This window comes from Phocoena phocoena, chromosome 16 (assembly GCF_963924675.1).
Source record: "Phocoena phocoena chromosome 16, mPhoPho1.1, whole genome shotgun sequence".
NCBI classification, from domain to species: domain Eukaryota; kingdom Metazoa; phylum Chordata; class Mammalia; order Artiodactyla; family Phocoenidae; genus Phocoena; species Phocoena phocoena.
In genome coordinates this window covers 57,123,356-57,145,708 of record NC_089234.1, presented here as the reverse complement: position 1 = coordinate 57,145,708, position 22,353 = coordinate 57,123,356, and the positions used below count along the sequence as shown (strand labels likewise).

At 44.9% G+C, this 22,353-nt stretch overlaps 1 protein-coding gene across 1 annotated transcript in view; it reads left to right on the top strand.

The window, feature by feature from the left end:
* The window catches only part of LRMDA (leucine rich melanocyte differentiation associated), a 1,124,791-nt gene that overhangs the window by 592,552 nt on the left and 509,886 nt on the right, over positions 1–22,353 (top strand). Inside the window, exon 3 of the mRNA XM_065894827.1 lies at positions 12,150–12,276. Within this exon, the coding sequence (XP_065750899.1) occupies positions 12,150–12,276 (127 nt within the window). The remainder of the gene's footprint in view (positions 1–12,149; positions 12,277–22,353) is intronic.

The following is a 22,353-nucleotide window of genomic DNA, read 5'->3' as shown; positions in this document are numbered from 1 at the left end:
TATATTTATCTAGGTTTGTTTATACATACTTTATCCCATGTCTTCCCCATTCCAGTATATGCAAACTATACAGGTCAGGGATTTTCGTGCCCCTGTGATGGATTCGAAAATTAAACCTGAGGGGTGTTATATTTCCAGAGTCTTACAGCACATCTAGGAAAACAGAGCTCCTGTCCTCTAATATAGCGGTCTTACTTTGTGTGTCTTCTTATTATGTTTTGTGTTTGGCTTCACTGAGTTGACAAGATCAGGACACCACGGGCCTTGGAAAACCACCACCAGCACATTCTGCCCCCAAGGGCAGCAGTCAGATAACCAGAGAGGCAGACAAGGAAGAAAGAACCTTCGTTTAGTCCCGGGAGAGTCCCTTGTTCATCGCTGTACATCTACAGGCATTGTCTCTCTCTTCCTTGTCCCTAGCACTGTCACTTCTGTTAGGTGTTGGTTCTCAGGGCCCAGAATGTGCCATTATATGAAATGGAGCCCAAACCTGACACAGTTGTTCTTTGAAAGGTTTTGCAAATCACAGAGTAAGGGCTGCTTTGGAAGAAGGAAAATGGCTCCAGTAGCAAGCGACTTTTGGAGGTTACCATATCTCCCAGGGCTTTCTTTCCTGAAGGAGATATAAAGCTATCCTGTAGTCTGGGACAGAAAACATGTTTTCACCTTTTTCAGCCAACTGGGACCTCACAGAATCAGCACTTGGCACGTTTTTGCTGGTTTTCTTGGCCCGATTCCATTCCAGAGGGCCCTGCCCATGGGGAGCTGGTCTTTGGGCAAGTATTTGATGAGGGCCCCTCTGGGTCTCTAGGGCCTGGAGGCCCAGCCATGTAAATGTCTCCTTTTCTGGTTGGTTTGCAATGAGTAGACACCATCTGTTGAATTAGAAATTCCCTTTGTGGAGGGTGGTGAAAGCCGCATATGGAAGAGACACTGTTATCTTTCAAGCACACAGTTCATGAGGTTGAAGAGCTGTGTTCTTGGCCCAACATATGTTTGCCCAATGGCCATGGGAGCCTCCCCTACCGGGCGCTGGATTCCATCCCATGGCGACGTGCACACATACCGCGGCTGCAGCACACCATGTCCGCGCCCTTACATCTCCCCAGTAAAGAAAACCTCCATTTATAGAACCCGCCAAACAAACTCACTCTTTAGACTCTTAAAAACAAACAAGAACCCGAGGCCACAGGCTCCATGCGTGCATGTGTGGTTTTGTAAAATCTCAAGCCGTGAATCAAAATAATTTTAGAGACGTAGTCAAAGCCCAGAACCAAGCCCTGTCACCAGGGTGGGAGAAATGTAGGAAAGATGGGCTGAGAGGAGAGGAGGACAGCCAGATGGGCAGAGTGATGGGAACAAGACGTGGGGGCATCTGACATGTTCATAGGGGAAGGGTACCTGGTTCCTCACCTCTGTCCTTAGGGACTCACTTGCTGTAATAACTTCAGGACAAACATAGGAGGATGGGCCTAAAAGGTGACCACTAAAGCCCTCATTACTTTTCTCTCAACATCAGGAGCCCATCTTGCCCATACTGCTTAATATATGCTGTCCTATATGATTTCTCCTCCTTTCAAGTTTAACTTCTTTCTCTCTTCCCATACATGATAAACCCACTGGGAGCAGATGCCATGAACTGTGCATCTTTCGTATCCCCAGATGGGGGTGCTCATTGAGAACCTGACATACTGGAAGTGGATGCCACAGACAGGCTTTCTGGTTCTCAGTAAGCTTTTTGGACTGTCCCATTACTGGAGTGCCAGAATCAAATTCTCTCTTCTTCTCATGTTCTTTCACCACCACCTTTGGCATAAAGTGCAAGTAGAGGCTCAAAAGATGAGAATTCAACTGGACTGAGACTTGTCTGCTCAAGCCCATCTCCTCTTTGATGTTCTCCCTGAGCCAACCCTGCCCACCCAGAGTAGTGCTTATCATCCCAGTCTAACCCACTACCCTGCATTCTATGGCACCTGCTTTCTTGTCTGTATCTACTACTTAACAGTAGGGGACTATGCCTCAGCCATCTCTGCAGCCCCAGAGTTTAGCAGAATGCTAGGCACCGAGTTGGCGCTCACTACATTTTTGTAAATGAATGAATAAGCTATGGAGGTACATGCCAAGGGGACGGTTAGCTGGTAAATTTCAACCCAGCCCTACCTAATGAATACTTAACCTCGTGAGAACCACATTAGAAAAACTATAAGAACTCGTTCTTCAGGGGATTGTTCTAGGAGGGCTAGGACGGGAGTAGAGATCGAAAGGAAAAAGAATATGAAGACCATCTAGGTTGATCATTACAATTGAGGACCTATAATGAATGAATTACAAAGAGATATACTGTGTTTTGGTAAGGAATGTGGCAGTGGTGAATTTCTACTTCCAGACCTCCACTAGAAATTATTTAGAGGTAGTTTATCATGGTTTAGTTGAGGGAGCACTGCTCTGTGTGTCCAATGGTTCTAGACACGTCTTGGTTACTAGGTATGGTTTCAGTCAAGCCACTTTACCTCTCTGAGCATTGGTCACCTTCTGTGAAGTAGAGAATGGAACACCCTAAAATCCCCCTAGGACTCCAAGTCTGTGTGTCTAGGAAGAAGACTGTGATGCATGCAGACAATGCTGTGGCTCTGACATCTGGTTTATTGGCTGTAGGAGGCTGTAAGTGTGTTGACATGTGCCTCTTTAATTATGGGGATGTGCTCCTAGTTAGGGAAGCATTAAAGAGACCTTGCGCAATCCCAGCTAGAAGATCAGAATAAGGTACAGAGTTGAGTGTGAGGGGGAATGACAGAGCTAGAGCTATCTGCTGCCCTCTTTCCACCAGGCTGGGTCAGTAGGGACCCTTCTGTCAGGGAAGAAGTGGCTCTTGGCAGTCCTTGTGAACTGTGGTTATAGCAGAAGGAGCTCCAGTCAGAGAAGCACAGAATCTGGATAGAATCTTAGTGGTCACTGAATCTCATCTTTTTTTTTTTTTGTGGTACGCGGGCCTCTCACTGTTGTGGCCTCTCCCGTTGTGGAGCACAGGCTCCAGACGCGCAGGCTCAGCGGCCATGGCTCACGGGCCCAGCTGCTCCGCGGCATGTGAGATCTTCTCGGACCGGGGCACAAACCCGCGTCCCCTGCATCGGCAGGCGGACTCTCAGCCACTGCGCCACCAGGGAAGCCCGAATCTCATCTTCTGTATGCAGAAATTCCCTGTGAACATCCTTTATGATTCCCAGTCTCTGATCAAATTCATATAATGACTCATAAGGTAGCTCAGTCCTTTGGCAAAAACAGCTCTCTATTTTTAGAAGTTTGTAAAAAATTGATTCAAGACCTCTCCTCCCAAATTACATCATTTTCTCAAATCACAAAATTTGTTTTTGACTCTGCCTTCTGGCAGGCCATAGATTCACTACTTTGAAACAGCTAAGCCTCCTCTCTTCCTGGTTAGGTAATCTTGACGGTCTCAGTCACCGTTCCTCACACCCTTCCAAACCAGCTGGTGGTTCTGGTCACACAGTGTTTCTGAATGCTGATGCTCCTTGGAGTCTGGCACCAAGAATTGAAACAAAGCTCCCAGTAGAGTTACTGAGGGGCCAGTAGGGTGGATTAGGATCAGATTAGCTTCTGTGGTGGCAGCCCCACTCTGGAGATTCATGCTAACTAAACTCCCTTTATACACACTCCTGTTTAGCTAAGCCTCCTCCATCTTCTGTTTGGGAAATTGTTTTGTTTTATTTAAAAGTAATATTTACTGGAGTTTCTCCTGATTATAAGATACTTACTCATGATAGAAAAATCTAATAACTAGTGAAAACTGTAAAAGAGAAGGAAAAAATCCTATAAACTCATTACTTAAGGGTTAGTGATGTATATCTGGGATCTGTCTATCTATCCATCCATCCATCCATGCATCTACAGCTAGATATGTGGATATGTATGTATGCATCAATGTGTATTTGTGTGTACAGGATTGTCATTAAAGTCCCAATGTACAAGATTGTGTATTAACAGCAGTTTGTAAACTAGAAACAACTAACAAAGACTAATGACTCCTGGGACTTCCCTGGTAGCGAAGTGGTTAAGAATCCGCCTCCAATGCAGGGGACACGGGTTCGATCCCTGGTCCAAGAAGATCCCACGTGCCATGGAGCAGCTAAGCCCTTGCGCCAAAACTACTGAAGCCTGCACACCTAGAGTGCGTGTTCCTCAACAAGAGAAGCCACCACAATGAGAAGCCTGCGCACCACAACGAAGAGTAGCCCCCACTCGCCACAGCTAGAGAAAGCCCGTGTATAGCAACAAAGACCCAACACAGCCGAAAATAAATAAATAAAATAAATTTATTTTAAAAAAAGACTAATGACTCTTAATCATCAACGTGGAAGACATAGTACAGATGAAAATTTGTGTAGAGAGTGGAGGCGAGCACATGGATGCCTTTTAATTTCCATGCATGAGATCTTTGTGTATTACCTGTATTATAACTTAATTTAAGTGCTTAAATAGATAATGTGACAGTTTTACTGGATCCATAGATATCTGCCTTTAATATTTTAAATTGCTGCATGGGGGCTTCTCTGGTGGCGCAATGGTTAAGAATCTGCCTGCCAGTGCAGGGGACACGGGTTTGAGCCTTGGTCCAGGAAAATCCCACATGCCGCGGAGCACCTAAGCCTGTGCGCCACAACTACTGAGGCTGCACTCTAGAGACTGCAAGCTACAACTTCCCACATACCAAAACCACTGAAGCCCGTGCACCTAGAGCCCACGCCCCACAAGGAGAGAAGCCACCTCAATGAGAAACCCACGCACCACAACGAAGAGTAGCCCCTGCTCGCTGCAGCTAGAGAAAGCCCGCGCACAACAACAAAGACCCAACACAGCCAAAAATAAATTAATTAATTAATTAAGAAAAAGTTGCTGCATGGTGTTTCATCATACAGATATTTTGAGCTTTATTTAATAGTTCCTCCATCATTGGGCATTTAGGCTTGTTTACAGTGTTTTTATAAATAATGCTGTAGTGAACATATTTAAACCATATAGACTTCTTTAATATTTGCTGAATAAATTCTTGGAATTACTGGATGAATAGGTGATAATTTTTAAGGCTTTAGTGTAAATTGACATCCAGAAAGGTTATAACAGTTTCACTCTGCCGTTAGTGTTACCTTGACCTTTTGACAAGACTATGTTGCGTTAAGAAAGCAGTGCATTTGCTAGTAAGGTGAAAATATCTCGTCTAATTTGAATATTTTGGATTCCCAATGAAGCTGAAATTTCACCCCACATTTTCATTACTGACCATTTGCATTCCTTGTGTATTTTCTCTCCATGTCTTTTGATCATTTTTATCCTGGGGCTTTCAGCTTTTCCTTAATGATTTTCAAACACTCTTTTCATATTAAGGATGTTAAACCTTACGCTATCAGAGAGATTGTAAACGTTTTCCCCAGTTTTCATTTGCCTTTGAATGTTTTAGTTAAATGGGTATTTTGGGGTAGTCTTTACATTAGATGTTGAAAAATGTCATCTTGTTAGGCTGAAACAATGGCTTGATTCTAGCAGGATCATTTTGGTTCCTACTGCATCCTTTTAAATATCTTTCTAGGTGCTGGCCTCCATAAATGTGATAAACCTGTCCTTAACCAAGTCATTGGCAAAACATCAGGACCGAAGTCCCCAGAACCTTCCCCCAGAGCAAGCTGAGCCATTAATTAGTGTTCTTCAGGTATATTTTCAAACCGGTCATGACTCTAGCTAAAGTGGTCATTTTCTAGTCCACTTTTTGCTTTTCTGCCACAAGGATATCATTAGAATTAGTAGTATTCTTTTCAGAGACATTCTGAAATGGAGATACAGTATACATCTTTATTCCTAGTCAGCCATCCCTCACAGAACTTGTCCTTAATGCACAGAAACTGCCTGTTTGAGAAGCTATGCTATATTAAATTGTATTGAATTAGTAAAACAAATAACAATATATAGATAGTCTATAAAATATTTATAAGCCTTGACAGTGAAGTTAGAAAGCAGACATAGAGACCATGGGGTACTGCCTTTTTACGGTTGGGTCATAATTTAGTTCTGAGCTTCCTGGCAGCAAAAGTGAAAAGGGTTACATGATCACATACATGATTTATATTGTCCTATAATATAGGACAAGAAAATAATGGCTCTTCAGAGCTACAGTCTGACTAGAATTCCATGTAGGTAAGTTTATGAACTTATCAATCTAAAGTTTATAGAATTTTACCTTCCTTTTCAAATAACTGGAAATGCAGGCACTCATTTCTGGACTCCCAGCTCCTTGCTCATTCTCCATAATTCTTGAGGGATCATATTTAACAGTTTCTTTTTTTGTTGTACTGTTATTAAGTATGGTGCATGATGGCTTTGGACTTGGTCCCACGTAGAGTTAACAAACACCTAACTACCTTAGATTTTTGACTGGTCTTGGGTTCAGATCTCTTATACCGTTTTTGAATTTTATTCTCAGAAGATCAGGGATCATCCATCCTGACAGTGGGCTCAATAGGGCTTTGAAAGTGACTTTGACAAATTCCATGTGATATACTGTCACATGGCGTCACTATACACTGTCTTACATAGCCTAGAGCCTTTTCCACATTCTCCTAATTTTTAAAGACACATTCATCCTCTATTGATATACTTACCATATAGACAGTTGATTTATATTATTATTTGTACATATACCCCTGGTTATGTGACCTGAATGACAGAAAAATATGTAGAAAATACATAGTGCCAACTGTACATATAACACTATGTACAGTGACATACTATAGTATATACTATCTATAGTAATATACTATATATTATGTACTATCTATAGTTATATATATTCATTTAAATAGGGTATAAAAATGTTTTATGGCAGAAAGAAAGGATTCTGCTCATGGGTTAGATGAACAGCCTTTCTAAAAATGTCTGTGCCACTGGGCCATTTTCTGGGACGGGAGCAGTCATACCACAATTTTCCTATTCTCATAGTTCTTCCTTTATTCCTCGCGTGTAGCTCTGTGCTGTCTGTCCTGTCCTTGTAGTTTTGGTCATGGCCTCCGTTGTAAGTCTGTGCGTAGACATTCACCAAGAACCTGCTGTGTGCCAGACATTGTACTTGGCATGGTGGGGAGGAGTAACGTGTACAGGCTGCTATTTCTGCTCTCAAGTGCGGTGTTTAAATTACTTAACAGTTGCACTGACCAGTCAGAAAGATCTTGGCTGGAGCAGGGTCCTTGAAGGCCCTGTGTGATGAGGGTGAGAGGGACATTACCCACTTAGTTGCTGAATGGTGGAAAGGTCTGGGAGCTCTGGGGAGTGGCCAGGGTAACGGGGTGGGGCACCCAGGGTACTGAGAGCTGCAATTGGTAAGGAATTACTGCAATAGTTTAGTAACCAATACTGGTATACAGGCGCAGACTTGCCGAATGTCACTTCTGCCTATTCTCAGTCACTTGGCCTTGGGGTAAAGAGAGGGAGGCACTCTGGCCTCTGAAAGAATGCAGATGGAGAGATTGCCCTGCTAGCCCTTGGCCGGTCAACCTGAGGCCTGCTCTTTGTCCTGCCCTTGCCATGCTATCGGCAGCATTTTTCTCTGCAACTCACAGGCTCCTGGCTGATCAGTAGTCAGTTGGCTAAAAGGCATTGAGCCCTTACTGTGCTTTTGACAACTTTCTAGGTATTTTGGAGGTTGCACTGAGATCCCTTTCTTTTGGGAGCTGGGCAGACAGGAGTCATGCAGAAAGACCGTTACAGAGTAGGCAGTGCCTGGCCTGAGCAGGTCTGCAAAAGTAGCCAGCGTGGCAGACATCAGATATATGGGTTAGGTCCTCTAGGATTTCCACGGCCTCTCCATTGTCTCAGTTAAAAATATGTATATGGATATTTAGGTAGATATCACAGAGGGAGTAGATAAAGACCTTAGTAGAAATCTTCTTTTCTTAATTGGTTCTGGATTTGAGGCAACTCTGGTTCCACAAAGGGATACTTTTCTTTCTCAGGGTCTGTGGTTAACTGTCTCCCCGTTCCCTGCGCATCTCGTGTCAGGCAGAATTATCATCCCCGAACAGGCTGGGAGCTGAGGGCAGAGAGGTCTAGTTCTGACCATGGCCTGTACCCCAGGAAAGAGATGGGCAAGTTCTTGAACCGGGAATTCTGGCTGTGTCTTCTGACGGTTTTCCTGGCTGGTTTTTTGCTGAAAAAGGGGGAGCTACATTTGAATACCTCTTCTGCCCAAACCTCCCAGCCCTGCTCTGGTCCGGGCCCTTCTCCTTCCCTGTTCTGACGACTTTTGGGGAAAGGATGGAGGCCACTGAGTGTGCGCCCACCCAGGAGCAGAAGGGATTGGGGTTCCAGGAGGCCCTGCTGCCCTGCCTGAGGTCCCTCCCTCTGTGAGGCTCACAGCACTGGCCTGACTTGCAGAGGGTGAGGGGCCTGTTTAGTGCCACTGTTTTTGTAAGCTAATGAAGGCAGAGTGGGAGCCACGGGCAATGATGCTGGGATATTAACTCTGACAGGAAGCTTGATCATAATTATCTTAACGAGGATAGGGTTAATTACAGTGGAAACTTAAAAGTTCTCTCTGTTTGAATCCTCTGGAGCTGAATGCATTGTGATGTTTTGTCATTTTGATGTGACTTTGGAAAAGGCACTGGGACTCTCCCAGCAGCCGCAGCGGCTCCTAGGGGAGCCCAGCCGGAGCCCTGCGAGCGAGGTAACCAAGATGGTACCTGTGGGTGACATAATGGGCAGCTTTCCCGCTGGTGGAGTGGAGGCCGGCAGCCTGCAGTGCACTTTGGAGGTGCTGATTAGGTTTCCGGAGCAAACCACCTGGCACAGATCGGACCGCACACCGGGTCTCCCTGCCTGCCCTTGACATCTCCTTGCTGGGCCGGGAAGACCTCTCTCCAGCTGGCTGTGCCTTGCCCTCCCTGTCCAGACCCTGTCCGTGGCACTCAGGCCTGCCTGGTCTTCCCAGCCCACCCCTCAGGCGTTTGTAGCCACAGCCAACCAAGCTGGTGGGTGACCGTGGAGTGACACTCACCTCTTCCACCAGGGCTCTTGGGTCTGGGGTGCATTTTGCTGTCCGCACACAAGGTTATAGGGGAGAAATTCCAGTCCTGCCATCTTTTTCTTGTAGCTACCATAGCTGTCCCTTGAACGGCATAGATCTGTGTGGACCCTTACACCCTTTTTTGCCTTGTCATTTAATAGTACACATCTCTTTGCAGGCATCTTGTATATAGGGGTATGAGCTCAAAGATTGACCCACATAATTTCTTTCCCTGTCTCCTTCCAGGAAAGCAGCAACAACAACAATAACAGTAACACAAAAATAAACTTATTTTAAAAGTAAAAACTAAAAGCACCTTCCAAGCATCTGTTTATTGCCTTCCACATGCCAGCCAAGCTCCAGAACTCCTGTCCCCTCCAGTTTTATCCTTCATTACGCTTTCTGCCTCCTGTCCCTCCAATCCCTCAGCTCTGAATTTAGCTGATTAAATCACCAAGTGCACACCCCAGTGATGACATGAAGACAGGGATTTATTAATTAGCAATCCCCCACCCCCCGTAAACTGCCTTTTAACTGAGCAGCTAACAATATGACATGGCAAAAAGGATCTCGAACCAGACAGGTGACAGGGGATTTGAGCCTGAGCTTCCCAAGTGCTCTCTGAAGTCTCCCTCCTGTTTTGAGCTCTGCCCCAGAGCCCACCCTGGAGGAAAAGGCATCTCTGGGGGCACTCCTTCTAGTGTTCCCGGTTTTGTCCTCACCATGTGGTGTCATTTTGTCTTATGCCTCCCCTGAAGCACTCTTAGAAGGGAGCTTTCTTCTGCTTGCCAGTTGCCAACCCTTTGCTGACTCTCATGATAAAAGTATTATATTTGGATAACATAACTCCGGGACAACGTGTATTTGGATGCCACCTTTGACCAGAGCCCAGAGGATGTTCGTGCACAAAGGACTGATTAGCCATCCATTAGGTGCCCTGATGGGGAGGTGGCCACGACTCCCCTTGAGGTAAACGGGTCTATAGTCCTGACACTTTGGGATCAGCACTCAGTAACCTCCAAGGAGGAAGGGACTTCAAGAAAGCTTGAAGTTTCCGTGCAGAAGCCACACTTACTACACACCTTTGCACATCTCCTCCTCTGCCCACCCCCTGCATCCTGAACCACCCCCCACACCCCTGACCAAAGGTCAGGGCTTCCAGAAAAATCAATGAGGAAGGAGAAGAAAGAACCAGTATTTGCTAATAGGTTGTTAGTCCTCTCCCACGTATTCCCTGCAAGATCCTGTGAGCTGGGTCAGCACAAAAGAAGGGAACTCGAGGGGGTTGTTGAGATACCCAAATTCAGGCTGCAAGTAAATGATGGCACAGAAGTAAAGCCCCAGGCCTTCCTGACTGTACGTGTATAAATTCTGTTTTGCCTTCCTGAAACCTGAGGAAGGAGAGAGAGGAGGAGGAGGAAATGGAACTTGGTGACCCTGTTGACCCTTGACCCCAAGTGTATGCGGTATTGCCCCCCTGCGACGGCGCAAGTAGTGTCAGTTACGGGATTAGACGTGGTCTGGGTGCTGGGCCGTGGCTGGGACCACCTGGAGGTTTGGGGCAGGAGTGGGGCTGCTGGTGGAGCTCTGGGCCCAGTGCAGTCTGGGGGTTGATACTGCTTCTTCACCAGGCATCTTTCACCGCCTCTTGATTTTGGAGTCCTATTGACACAGGTCCCACAAGGGAGAGATGGATGTATACAGAAAGGTCTGGTGCTCAAGTTCACACTCACACCACACATACAGGCACTGAACAGTCACATCACATGTACCGGCATTGCACACGCAAGCAGGAGCGTCTGTGATGGAAGGGCCATCAGTAAATGCATAAATAGCTTAGACAATGTCTCCCCGATTCGTTGCATTTTATAGAACAGCCAGGCAACCCTGTGTGAGTCCACCCTCTGGTCAACGTCGTAGCTCAGCTGTCAGCCTGTGCAAGCTCAGCACAGCTCTTGGGTCTGGCAGGTGAACGAGCTGGGAGCATGTGGCCGTGTGAGCCCCTCCACTGGGCAGCTTTCTGTAATTACCATCTGCATGCGCCCGGCAGGCACATGCGCACAGCCGCCCCTCGCTGCCTGCACCCCCAGCAGCCCTGTGCCCCTAACCTTAAGAGTTAACTTTCAGCTACGTCTATTAACAGGGCTGTTTTCCCCGGATGCTTTTTTTCTCTCTGAGCCGGGTACTTAATTCTTTCCGATGCCTTTCTTTACTGCCCCGACATCTCCATTGCTGCATTCGGCACTTTTTTCAAAGAAATGAAGTGAGAAATCCACTTTCCATAAATTAAAACAGTAAACCTCAAGTCAGGAGCCTTGAGGCAGAAATTCCCGCAACCCCTTCCTTACCTCACCTCCCCCCCCCAAACAAAAACAAACAAAAAGAAATGAAAGAGGAAGAAACAGCCATTCAGACTGGAGTGATTCTGTGCTTCCGCAGATATCTTGCCTTTTGAGGCGGCCACAGGGACACTGGGCAGAAGCAAATTAAGTGATTAGTAAGGCAAAAAAGCAGAGGGGAGAAAAAGTCAAAGGCGGTGAATGCAGAGAAAGGAAGCCTTCCTTGCTTCTTCCTAGGACTGTGTAGAAGAGAACCGCTAAGAAATGATACTTGAAGTTATATTTATTATTGTAAGAGGGGTATGATATTTCTGGGCAGGAATGATGGATGACAACTTAAATTTGTGTCCAGGGAATGAAGGTGAACTGTGACAGAGTTATTTATCTTGGGAATGGAGGTTAGGGTCAGCTGAGGCTGGGTGCCTGAAGGCACAAGACATTGACAAATTTATCCTGCAGGCCGTATCTGAAGCCCTTTGTTTTGGATCCTGGCTACTCACTAAGTGACCCTCATCCTTCATGTTGGCAATGCGTGAAGGATGCGGTGAGTGCCAGCGGCCCCTTCTCCCCCGCCGCCCCCGCCCCGGCTCCCGCTACTAATTCTTGTCATTCACTTTGCTGACAGGCACCAAGCCCAAACTATTCCCAGTCCTGAAAGGGAAGGTTAAAATATTTATTTCGGCTCATAATGGCCTCCCTGATTTAGTGCAGGATCATTTTTCCTGTTGCCTTTGTCATTGCAGGTCACTGGAAGGACTGAGCGCGTTCGGGAGCCTGGAGGAACTCATCTTGGACAACAATCTGCTCGGGGATGACCTCGTGTTGCCAGGGTTACCCAGGCTCCACACCTTAACCCTCAATAAGAACCAAATATCCTTGGCTTTGCCGCCACCCACACTCCCCTCCCGGCCTCGCAGTGGTCCCCTCCCGCAGGCCACCCCCCCCCCGCCCCCAACAAATACCTGCGAAATGTCAAATGAGTTTTATGTGTCAGCTAAATTAAAGCAGGTGAAATACAGTCCGTGGGCAGACAAAGCGTTGTGTCTCCTGGCACTCGGGACACTTCGGAGTAATTTATTACAGGTCATTCATAAATGAAATGCACCATTATATCTTCCTGTTGCTCCATTTTAGTGTAGAGATCTAAGTTATAGCTGTAAAGAAATCTTTTTAATAGATAAAAATAGAGAAAGAAAATAATGTCACTGCTGCCGAGAAGGCAAAGCCGGGTTCTGTTTGCTTAGGCTTGTGTGGGAGGGCGACCTCTGGTGGGAAGCAGGGGGTAGTACCTCCAAGCAACCTTGGCCTTCAGGGAGGTTCCTGGAAGGCTTTGGCTCAGGCTTGGGGAATGCTTTTGGCCAAAGAGAAGGGGGAAGGGGCTCAGGTGGAGGATAAGTGGGAAGCCCTGGCCCAGCTCTGCCCTCTGGGGTGTTTATGGTACTAGGATGTTGAGAAGGGCAGAGGAGAGCCATTCTACTGTGTGGTTTCTCCTTAAGTGGGTGAGGATCTAGCACCCTGGGATGAGACTCAAAGGGACTAGTTGCTCTGGATTCTGTAGTGAGGCTAAGAAAGGAATCAGAACCTTTATTCAGTGTAAGCCACGCAGCTCCTCCAGGTTAGAGTTGTGGACCTCCATGCCTGCACAGTGCCAGCTCGCTTAGGCGGGGAGTTTTTTTGTGGTACGTGGGCCTCTCACTGTTGTGGCCTCTCCTGTTGCGGAGCACAGGCTCCGGACGCGCAGGCTCAGAGGCCATGGCTCACGGGCCCAGACACTCCGCGGCATGTGGGATCTTCCCAGACCGGGGCAGGAACCCGTGTCCCCTGCATCGGCAGGCGGACTCTCAACCACTGCGCCACCAGGGAAGCCCATCATCAGCTGTTCTTTGTTGAGCACTCCTGTGGATCAGACACCATGCTAGGTAACTTTAAGTGTATTATTTTTCATTCTTTCCAAACTCTTCGAGAAGGGTGTGGTTTGTCCATTTACCTAGATGAGGAAAGAGGTGAAATATAGGCCCACAGCCAGACATTTAACAAGATGCTAGGCCCCGGATTCAGTCTCAGATGTGGCCAGATCTAGAGTTCTTTCCATTTTACTGTGTTACTTCAGACTTGAAGTCCAGTCACCTTGTTTTATTGATGGAGCGTTTCACTTTCAGACCTGGTGTGGTTTAATCACTTGTTCTTGTTCACATGGTAAGTTAGAAATAGAAATGGGATGGGGGCATTTTCCCATAGAGTATGAAATAAAGCCAGATAAATATGTTAAGATTAACATATATGTTTATGTCAGCTTTAAGACTGATTTGCACAATTATTTTTAGCCACTGTTTATATGGTAAGTCATAAGTTAATATTTTCCTTATTCAGTAAAATATGGTATTTGTGTCCATTAATAATAGGCACTTTCTTAGAAGAAGGAGAAGGCCTACAAGTAAATATCAGTCTTTATCATAATGAAATGTTGATGGATTTTTTTTTTTCTTCTCCTATCCTTTGGTCAACCAAGTTTCCTAGTTGTTGTTTGAAAAATTATTACAGTCAGTGTGTCTTATGGGTTCCTTAGCTGTCTGGGATGATCAGCTGGATGATATTCTCAAATCAATTAAGAATAAAAGGATAATTAGACTAGACTTTGGATGATATGGTTCCTCCTGTGGACCCCAATGCTCATATCGTGTGTCCCATGTCACTGTAGAGTATTGGAGTTGTTGGACTTGGGTTTATGAGTCAGCCTAATCATGTTTAGCTGTGTGGCCATGGTCAAGTAATGTTCTCAGAGCCTGTTTCACATTGTTGTGTGTGTGTGATGTTACAGCTTTCACCTGCCTATCAGAATAACTCATAAAGAGGAATATGTGAAAAACTTTTTTGCATGTTGGAATCAAAGTACAGTGATGACATAAGCAAAGCAGGTTTCTGCATAGTTATAAAACCAGCTGCCTCTACCCTGGGATATTGTCAAGAAGACAATATAAAAAGTGGTACAGTGAGAAGGGCTTCCCTAATAGCCCACAGATGAAGTCACAAGGACTGTACAGCAAGTACTGTACAAATGCTAATCCCAAACTCAATTCCTCTTCTCACTCAGCACACTTCCTGGCCACTTCTCTGTAGTATTAATTGGTACATACTGAGAAATGCAAGCTCCTTTTAACACCAGCCTGAGCAAAACAATTAAAAGAAAGGCATACCAGCCGTGAGAGAATGTCATTTCATGCAGTCCCAGTCTGCAGATGAATCAGTGGGTGATTTTTCATTTTTTTGATCAACCACTGATTTATGTAATAACCAATTATTGGAAAGTATTTGTTGGATACCAGTGTGTCTGAAATACGTAGGTTATAGTATTGCTTTCTTCTATTACCACTGACAATTGAAGAGATACTGAGTAAGTATTGATGCCTGGCAGATTACCTGGTTAGTCTAATTAGGTTAGATTCTACTAATATTCGTGCTTCATGTGAACTTACTAAGCATTACTGTCTCCCACTTTAGAGGATTCATTTTCATAACCTGGCATAGAATATACTGAAAATGCACAGGGATCCACTTTAGGATTAATTAACTAACTTTTTCAATTTATTTAAACTAAAAACAATAGCAACAAAAAAGTGGTTTACCATTTCTCCTACTCCCATCACCCCCTCCCTCTTCTGGCAACCACCAGTCTTTTCTCTCTATCTATGAGCTTGGTCTTGATGTCGTTATTGTTTTAGATTCCACATGTAAGGGAGATCGTACAGTGTTTGTCTTTCTCTGTCTGACTTGTTTCACTTAGCGTCATGCTCTTGAGGTCTATCCATGTTGTCACAAATGGCAAGATTTCATTGTTTTTTATGGCTGAATGGTATTTCATTGAGTGTCTGTGTATCACAGTTTCTTTATCCATTCATCGTCGATAGACACTTCAGTTGTTTCCATATCTTGGCTATTGTAAATAATGCTGCAGTGAGCATGGGGTACATACATCTTTTCGAGTTAGTGTTTTTGTTTTCTTTGGATAAGTACCAAGGAGTGGAATCCTGGATCATATGGTAGTCTTAATTTTTTGAGGAACTGTCATACTGTTTTCTGTAGTGGCTGCACCAATTTACATTCCCACCAACTGTGCACAAGGGTTCCCTTTTCTTCACATCCTCACCAACACTCATTATTTCTTGTCTTTTTGATAGTAGCCACTCTAACAGGTGTGAGGTGAAATCTCATGGTGGTTCTGATGATTAATGATGTTGAGCATCTTTTCATGTACCTGTTGGCCATCTGTATGTCCTCTTTGGAAAAATGTCTATTCAGATCTTCTGTCCAGTTTGTAATTGGATTGGTTTTCTTTTTGCTTTTGCTATTGAGTTGTATGGATTCTTTGTATATTTTAGATATTAGCCCCTTATGAAATACTATTTACAATTATTTGCTCCCATTCAGTGGGTTATACCTTTTTGTTTTGTTGGTGGATTCCTTTGCTGTGCAGAATGTTTCTCACTTTTAAAGGAATAAGGTGGACTGAATAACGGTTTTGTTTTCAGTGTTGCTTGTTTTTCCTTGGTTCAGTCCTTTTCTCCAATCTGTAGCAGTAATGCTCAGGGAGCAATGATGGTGGTGTGAAAGGGACTGCAGCGGAAGGCAATGTGAAGCTGTAGATCTGGCCAGTTATATCGCTACACTGTTGTAAGTACTTTATTGCCGGTAGATACAAAAGATAACTAGTTAGCTTTTTCATGATGCAGCATGACGTCTTTCTCCCCTGATCTACCAGTGTGATCATGAAGATTGGTTTACTTTCCCCATGCACTTGACCAAGAAGTTGTAGGTTGAAAGGCAGGTAAAAGCAGCAGTAACACTACATGCCATTCTCTTATCCTATGCTCCTGACTTGACCTTTTTAGCCAACTGACTCTCCTCCCTACTTATGGAAATACTCCAGGCTCTACAACAGTCATGAGGTTCCATATTGCTATTGTTACTCCATGAAATGCCTTAGACTAGGGCTTTGTCTGTTAGCTTTGCTGTGTAATAATCCACCCCCAAAATTAGTGGCTTAAAATAACAAATATTTTTGGTTTACAATTCTGTGCATCAGCTATTTGGGCAGGGCTCAGCTGTATGGTTCTTCTGCTAGTCTTGCTTGGGTCACTCATGCAATCACAGTTATTTGGAGGCTCGGCTGGATGATCTGAGATGGCCTTGCTTATATATCTGGAGGTTGGTACTGGTTGTTGGCTGGACTACATGTCTCCAGCAGGCTAGCACAGGCCTTTCCATGTGGGAGCGATGCTCCAAGAGCAAAGCTTGATGTACAAGTACTTTTAAAGCCCTATTTGCATCGTGGATGTTGCTGTCCCATGGCCAAAGCAAGTCACGTGCCAAACGTAGAACAAATATGAGAGGGATTCCAGAACCCAAACCAAGCATCTGGCACATTTCTTCTCGATTCACCTCCCCAGCTGCACACTTCCTCCTTGATCTCCCAGCCCTTTGTTCCACTTCTGTTCAGCCCTCAGCTTTGGGGTCCTGTTCTGGTAGACCTAAAAGCTTGGTTGTCCCAGTCTACCTCTTCATCTCATATTTATAGCTTACCTCTCTCTCCTTCCTTTGGCTTGTTTGGACTAGTCCCGTGGTCACTGGCCATGGAGTGGACTTCCTCTCCTCAACACTCATATTCTCACACTCTCCTTCTTGCTCACCCATGAGTATGGACAGTCTCAGCCATATCGTGTCTGAATACTCAACCGTAAATAAGGGAACAACAGAAATGTCAGGAAAATATAGATAGTTAACCTTTGCACAATCAAATTATTCTCTCCCACTTGCCTTTTGGGGGTGGGTAGGGGAAAGGTGATAAGCTGACTTCATTTTAAATCACACTTTATTTCTTTATTTTCTGTTTCTCTTTGCCTAAGCACATGTATGAAGAGACAGTATGAATTATAGTGCCAACAGGAAGAAAGAATAGTGCTATATGTTACACAGCTGGGCTGTGGTAAGGAGACCAGTGCATGGAGTTAGAAGGCCAGACTTGAGTTCCCATAGCGACTTACCATGTTGTCTTGGGGAAGGGTCTGTACCTGTAAACTGGGTATTACACATTTGGAAGTATTGTTGAGAGATTGTAATGGCATTTTATATAGATATATGAAACCACTTAAACACCCCAAAACTTTACAAGTTCTTTGAACACTTAACTGTTAGCCAAAGCCTCGATGCCTTAAATGAATAAGCCCAAATTGAAAAGTAACTGAGGTACAGAGCACAGCTGGATGACAGAACCTTATGATATCCCACAAAAGCGTATGACCCCTCATTTTTCAGTGTTTTAAATTCTCCTTTTTGTGTTAGGAAATGACGAGAAGTATCATTTTATAGGGCCTAGGTTTTAATATAGACTTGGCCATTTAGAGACTGTGTGACCTTTGACCATAGTTTTCTTTTTTGTTTTCAGAAGTATCTTTTTAAAAATAAATAAATAATTAATTTTTGGCTGCATTGGGTCTTCGTTGCAGTGCGCAGGCTTCTCACTGCAGTGGCTTCTGTTGTGGCGGAGCACAGGCTCTAGGCATGCGGGCTTTGGTAGTTGTGGCACGTGGGCTCTACAGCGCAGGCTCAGTAGTTGTGGCACATGGGCTTAGTTGATCTGCGGCATGTGGGATCTTCCCGGACCAGGGCTCGAACCCGTGTCCCCTGCGTTGGCAGGCGGATTTGTAACCACTGCACCACCAGGGAAGTCCTGACCATAGTTTTCTTAATTGTTATCTGGATGTGATAATATTTCTGACACGTGTGGGTGTGAATCTAATATGCCGTGTAGACTGTTTAGCATTTGAAAATCTTCTATCAGGATAAGCTCTGGTTGAAATACCCGCAGTGGTCACAGGTGCTGCCCTTTGACCTGGAGCTGAGCACAGAGAGATGTACGTACCCATTCTCACCCGGGAAGCAGCTTCAGACCTGTGCAACTGGACGTGACACCATGAGATTCCCCTCCTCCCTTGGGCTCCAAACTTTCAAGGCAAGATGTGGCTTTGATCTTGGGCCCTCTGCAGAAAATCTCCGTTGGCAAGCCTAGCCATGACAGCTGGGCTCTGCAGTGGCAACTTTCTGTAGACAACACTGAAAAAAATCTAAACGGCAAGTACTCTGGAGAAGACTTGATGAGGGTAACCAGGTGTGTACTGAGAACGCAGCTGCAGAGAGTTGAAACTGTGCCAGATAGCTTCACATTTTAAAAAGGAGAAAAAATGAAACCACCCTTCGGAGAATCTCTGGAAGTGGCTCCACTGAGGTAGTCTTGGTTAACCAGGGACACCAAGTTCCCTCCACTGATTGCCTCTGGTTAATTTTCTCTGTGACTTGACAGAAAGGAATGTGACAAGTTCTGCCTCAGAGCTCGCAATCATGCAAGACAGGGCTGTGCTTGTCCTTACTGACCCAGGAGACGAAGAAACCAATTAATACTTCTTCTCGCGTGTCATCCTCCAATGGTGGTATCAACATAATGATGATGTTCTGGTCCAGAGCGCCCGCGGAGTAGGTACTAGTGATTTCTCACAGTGTGGATTTGGGGAGACCACCTGGCCCGGCCCAAATGATCATTTAGCGGGTAGTTGGAAGGCTTAGGAAGAAGGACTTGCTTCTGCCTCACAAAATATCCTAAAGGAGGCAGGCTCTGAGGCTCCAAGGAATGCAGCACTTCTTGGATTCATTGGCATAGGGTGGCTGAAGCTTCTTGAAGCCTGCAGACCCTTTGCCCAAGAAACTCCCATGATCAAGACATTTGAATGAGTCTGTGTCTCCATGGCCTCCTGTTAAGGGGTGGATCCAGATTTTGTGGAGTGTGAAGCTTGCATAATTTGAGGAGGCCCTCTTAAAGGCAAAGACTATAATTACAAATGCAAAATTAGGTATGAAGATGAATGTTTATTGGGAATAAAAAATACATCAAAGCAAATTAAAAATTTTTTAGATTGATGGATACTGCACATTAAAATATTTAGAACACAATCTCCTTGATACTAAACGTATCTGTATAAGAACTTTTTTCTATTTCTTTTCTGCAAATTCCCTTATAAGTTCATTATGTAATTAAATTTTGTAGTGTTTTCTATAGAGAGTAGATAATTCCATCTAATTGAAAATTGATTTTTATTTTTAATATTTAGGGATGTTTCTTTCAGTTTCACCATTCATTATTGGTAATTTCACCACTGAATTATTGGTAAAAGTTTTAGAATTACTAAATTTTGGGAAAGCTCTTACACATTTCTCTCGTCTATGAGCTAAAAGATTTCAAGACATTTCAAGTTAGTTGTGTTTGAGTACGTGTGTGTATACATACTCAGCAACTTAATATTAAATATTCTCTGAATTGATAAGTTCATTAACTGTTTTATCGTCGTTTTTACGTTGGTCCCCACATGTGTGTGTCAGCATGGTGGGTGGTAGAAATATTACTGCAAGCCATTCCTACTGGTGCTGTTGTAGTAACAGACACAGAAATGACTACAAACCACAGAAACAGACCCACTGAATCCTAATTCAATGCCACTCCTTCACCATTTCCTCTAAGGTCCCCAGAGTTACTACTCCAGCTACTCCAGCATCATCCTACTCAAGCAGAAGTGTGACAGAAGTCCTACCAGAGAAAGACAATGCTCTTAACTGATTGCGGTTCAAGTAACCTACGTTTGCAGGTTTTATGAAAATGTGTGACCATGTGACTCTATTTCCAGGGCCTTTCCCGGGACCCTGGAAAGGGCCTATGTAAGCGTGCAGCCCTCACACACAAGCTCTGTTAGCTCTGTGGCACGTTTATGTACGAAGATTTACTCACATTATACTGGGCCTACTTCCCTGGATGGTAGAATGCAAGGCTTCCCATCACTAGTCACCAAATGTTGAGGCATGACTGGGACTTCAAGCCAACTCCGTTGCCCAGTGTTTCCCTAACTTGAAGATCTTGCCAGTTTTGAGTTCCATTTCTTCATATTCTCACCTTCATGAAGTAGATGAAGAAAAGGTGAAGCTTTAAGGAATTTGTCTCTAAGAGGGTAATAGGTTTGGCCTGGACTTTGCCGTCCATCGCAGAAAGGGCTTCCCCTGGGTTCTCTAGGGCCATTGTCCACATAAATACTTCTAATCACCTCACGTCAACACATCAGCACCGTTTTGGCAGGCTACTCTCTTGCAGTCTCACAAAAGAAATACTGCGCCAGCAAGCAAGAGTGATCAGCTGTCTGGCTGCCCCCCTAGAACTAGCACCTGGCTTGAGGCTTCTGGACGACCTGATGGGCATGAGACCTAGTGCTCCTTGGAGCATCCAGTGGGTCCCCTGTGTGGGGCAGAGGATTGGAGAGAACCTTGAAGGGGAGAAACCAGGACTGGGGCTGAGGCCCATGCAGGTCCAAGTGAAGGCATGGGGTATCCTACGTGAATGATGCTGTTGGCCCCTAGGCAGTCCTGGTACTGAACTACGACTGAAAAATTTTTGACGAAGACACTCCAAAGCACGGGGGCCCCTGAGGTGCCTCTGCCTGGGTCAAAGGGCAGCACTTGTAGAGTACTGGCAAGATTCCTTTTCTTTTCTTTTTTTTTTCTTTTTCTAATGTATTGGTAATGACTCTGAAGGATCCAAAGATAGAACCTGCTGGAAAAGGCAAGTTTTCCCTGAAATTGTTCACTGTCATTTTAATTGGTTTTATTTAAATGATTTTCTTAAAGAGTGTGGTGACTGAACTTTAAGAGGTAGTAAGTGTGTTTTATCTTGGGTGATGAAATAACGTTAATGTTTTGACTCCTGACCACTTAAACCTGCTGTATTTCAAGCTTACCTCCTTGGTGGGACCTCCTTTCTCATCTTTTCCATGTGTTCCTTTTCCCATCATCATCCGCATTCCAGTGATCCTTTGTGGTCATTCCTGGATGTCATTGGTTGAAAATTTGAAAGTTTGATAACTTTGTTGTCCATTGTCCTGTCTTTGTTTAGGAAATGGGGCGTGATGTTGGCAGATGGAAACCCACACTGGATGAGGATGCTCGGACCCTCTTTAACTAGTTTTCCCCTTTGGCTTGTGAGCTTTGCCTTTTCACTGTCTTGGTCTTGCTCCCTCCCAGGGTCCGGTGCTTGTTCTTGTATATGATGTTGACATAGCTTGTGTATGAACAGTGCTTGAAGGAACTTAGTTTGGAAAATGTAAGGTTGAAGGAAGATATGTGAGCTTCAACCATCTGAAGGGCCATCACATGGAAGACAAGAATGACTTCTTCTTTGTGACTCCCAAGTAGCTAAATGGAGACAGTGGGGTGGGAATTCCAGGAAGATTCAGTCCCTGGGGAAAGAAAAACTCTCTTCTTATGGTTGTTAGAGGTAGAATGAGCTTTCCTGTGGTGACCCTTTGGCAGATATGTGAGGGACTGGATTCAGACATTGGTTGGATTTGGAGTTCAGCTGACAAGCTGAAGTATGAGAAAATTGGGATGACATCCCACGGTTAGAGAGCATCGTCACAGAGTAAGGGCAGCCCTTTTATTTCATTTTTACTTTCTCCTGGAAATGGAATCCTGAGTCTTTGACTCTTGTGTGCTGCATCCACCATCATGTGTTTAGCCCCTGTATGCTCTGCTGGCATGCATTCGCTGGCAAGGACCCCGTTCTCTCTGCTGATACTGGCTACCTCTTCTCATTGATAGGCCCCTGGTAGTCATGCCTCTGTTCACAACCTGCTGAATCAGCTTGCCTAGGGCTCAGCTCTCTGAATGTGGCTTGGGAGCTGATGTGCGGACTAGTCTTTCCCAATGCCTGTGATTCCCTGAATCTGTGACTCTTGCCTTATTTAGTTTGGGGTCTCAGTGTTTATCTTGACCGAACAGTGGGTCCCACTGAGGGGATGGATTATGGAACACTCTCACCACTATGCCCCACCTTTTCTTTTTCATTCTGTCCTTCATAGAATA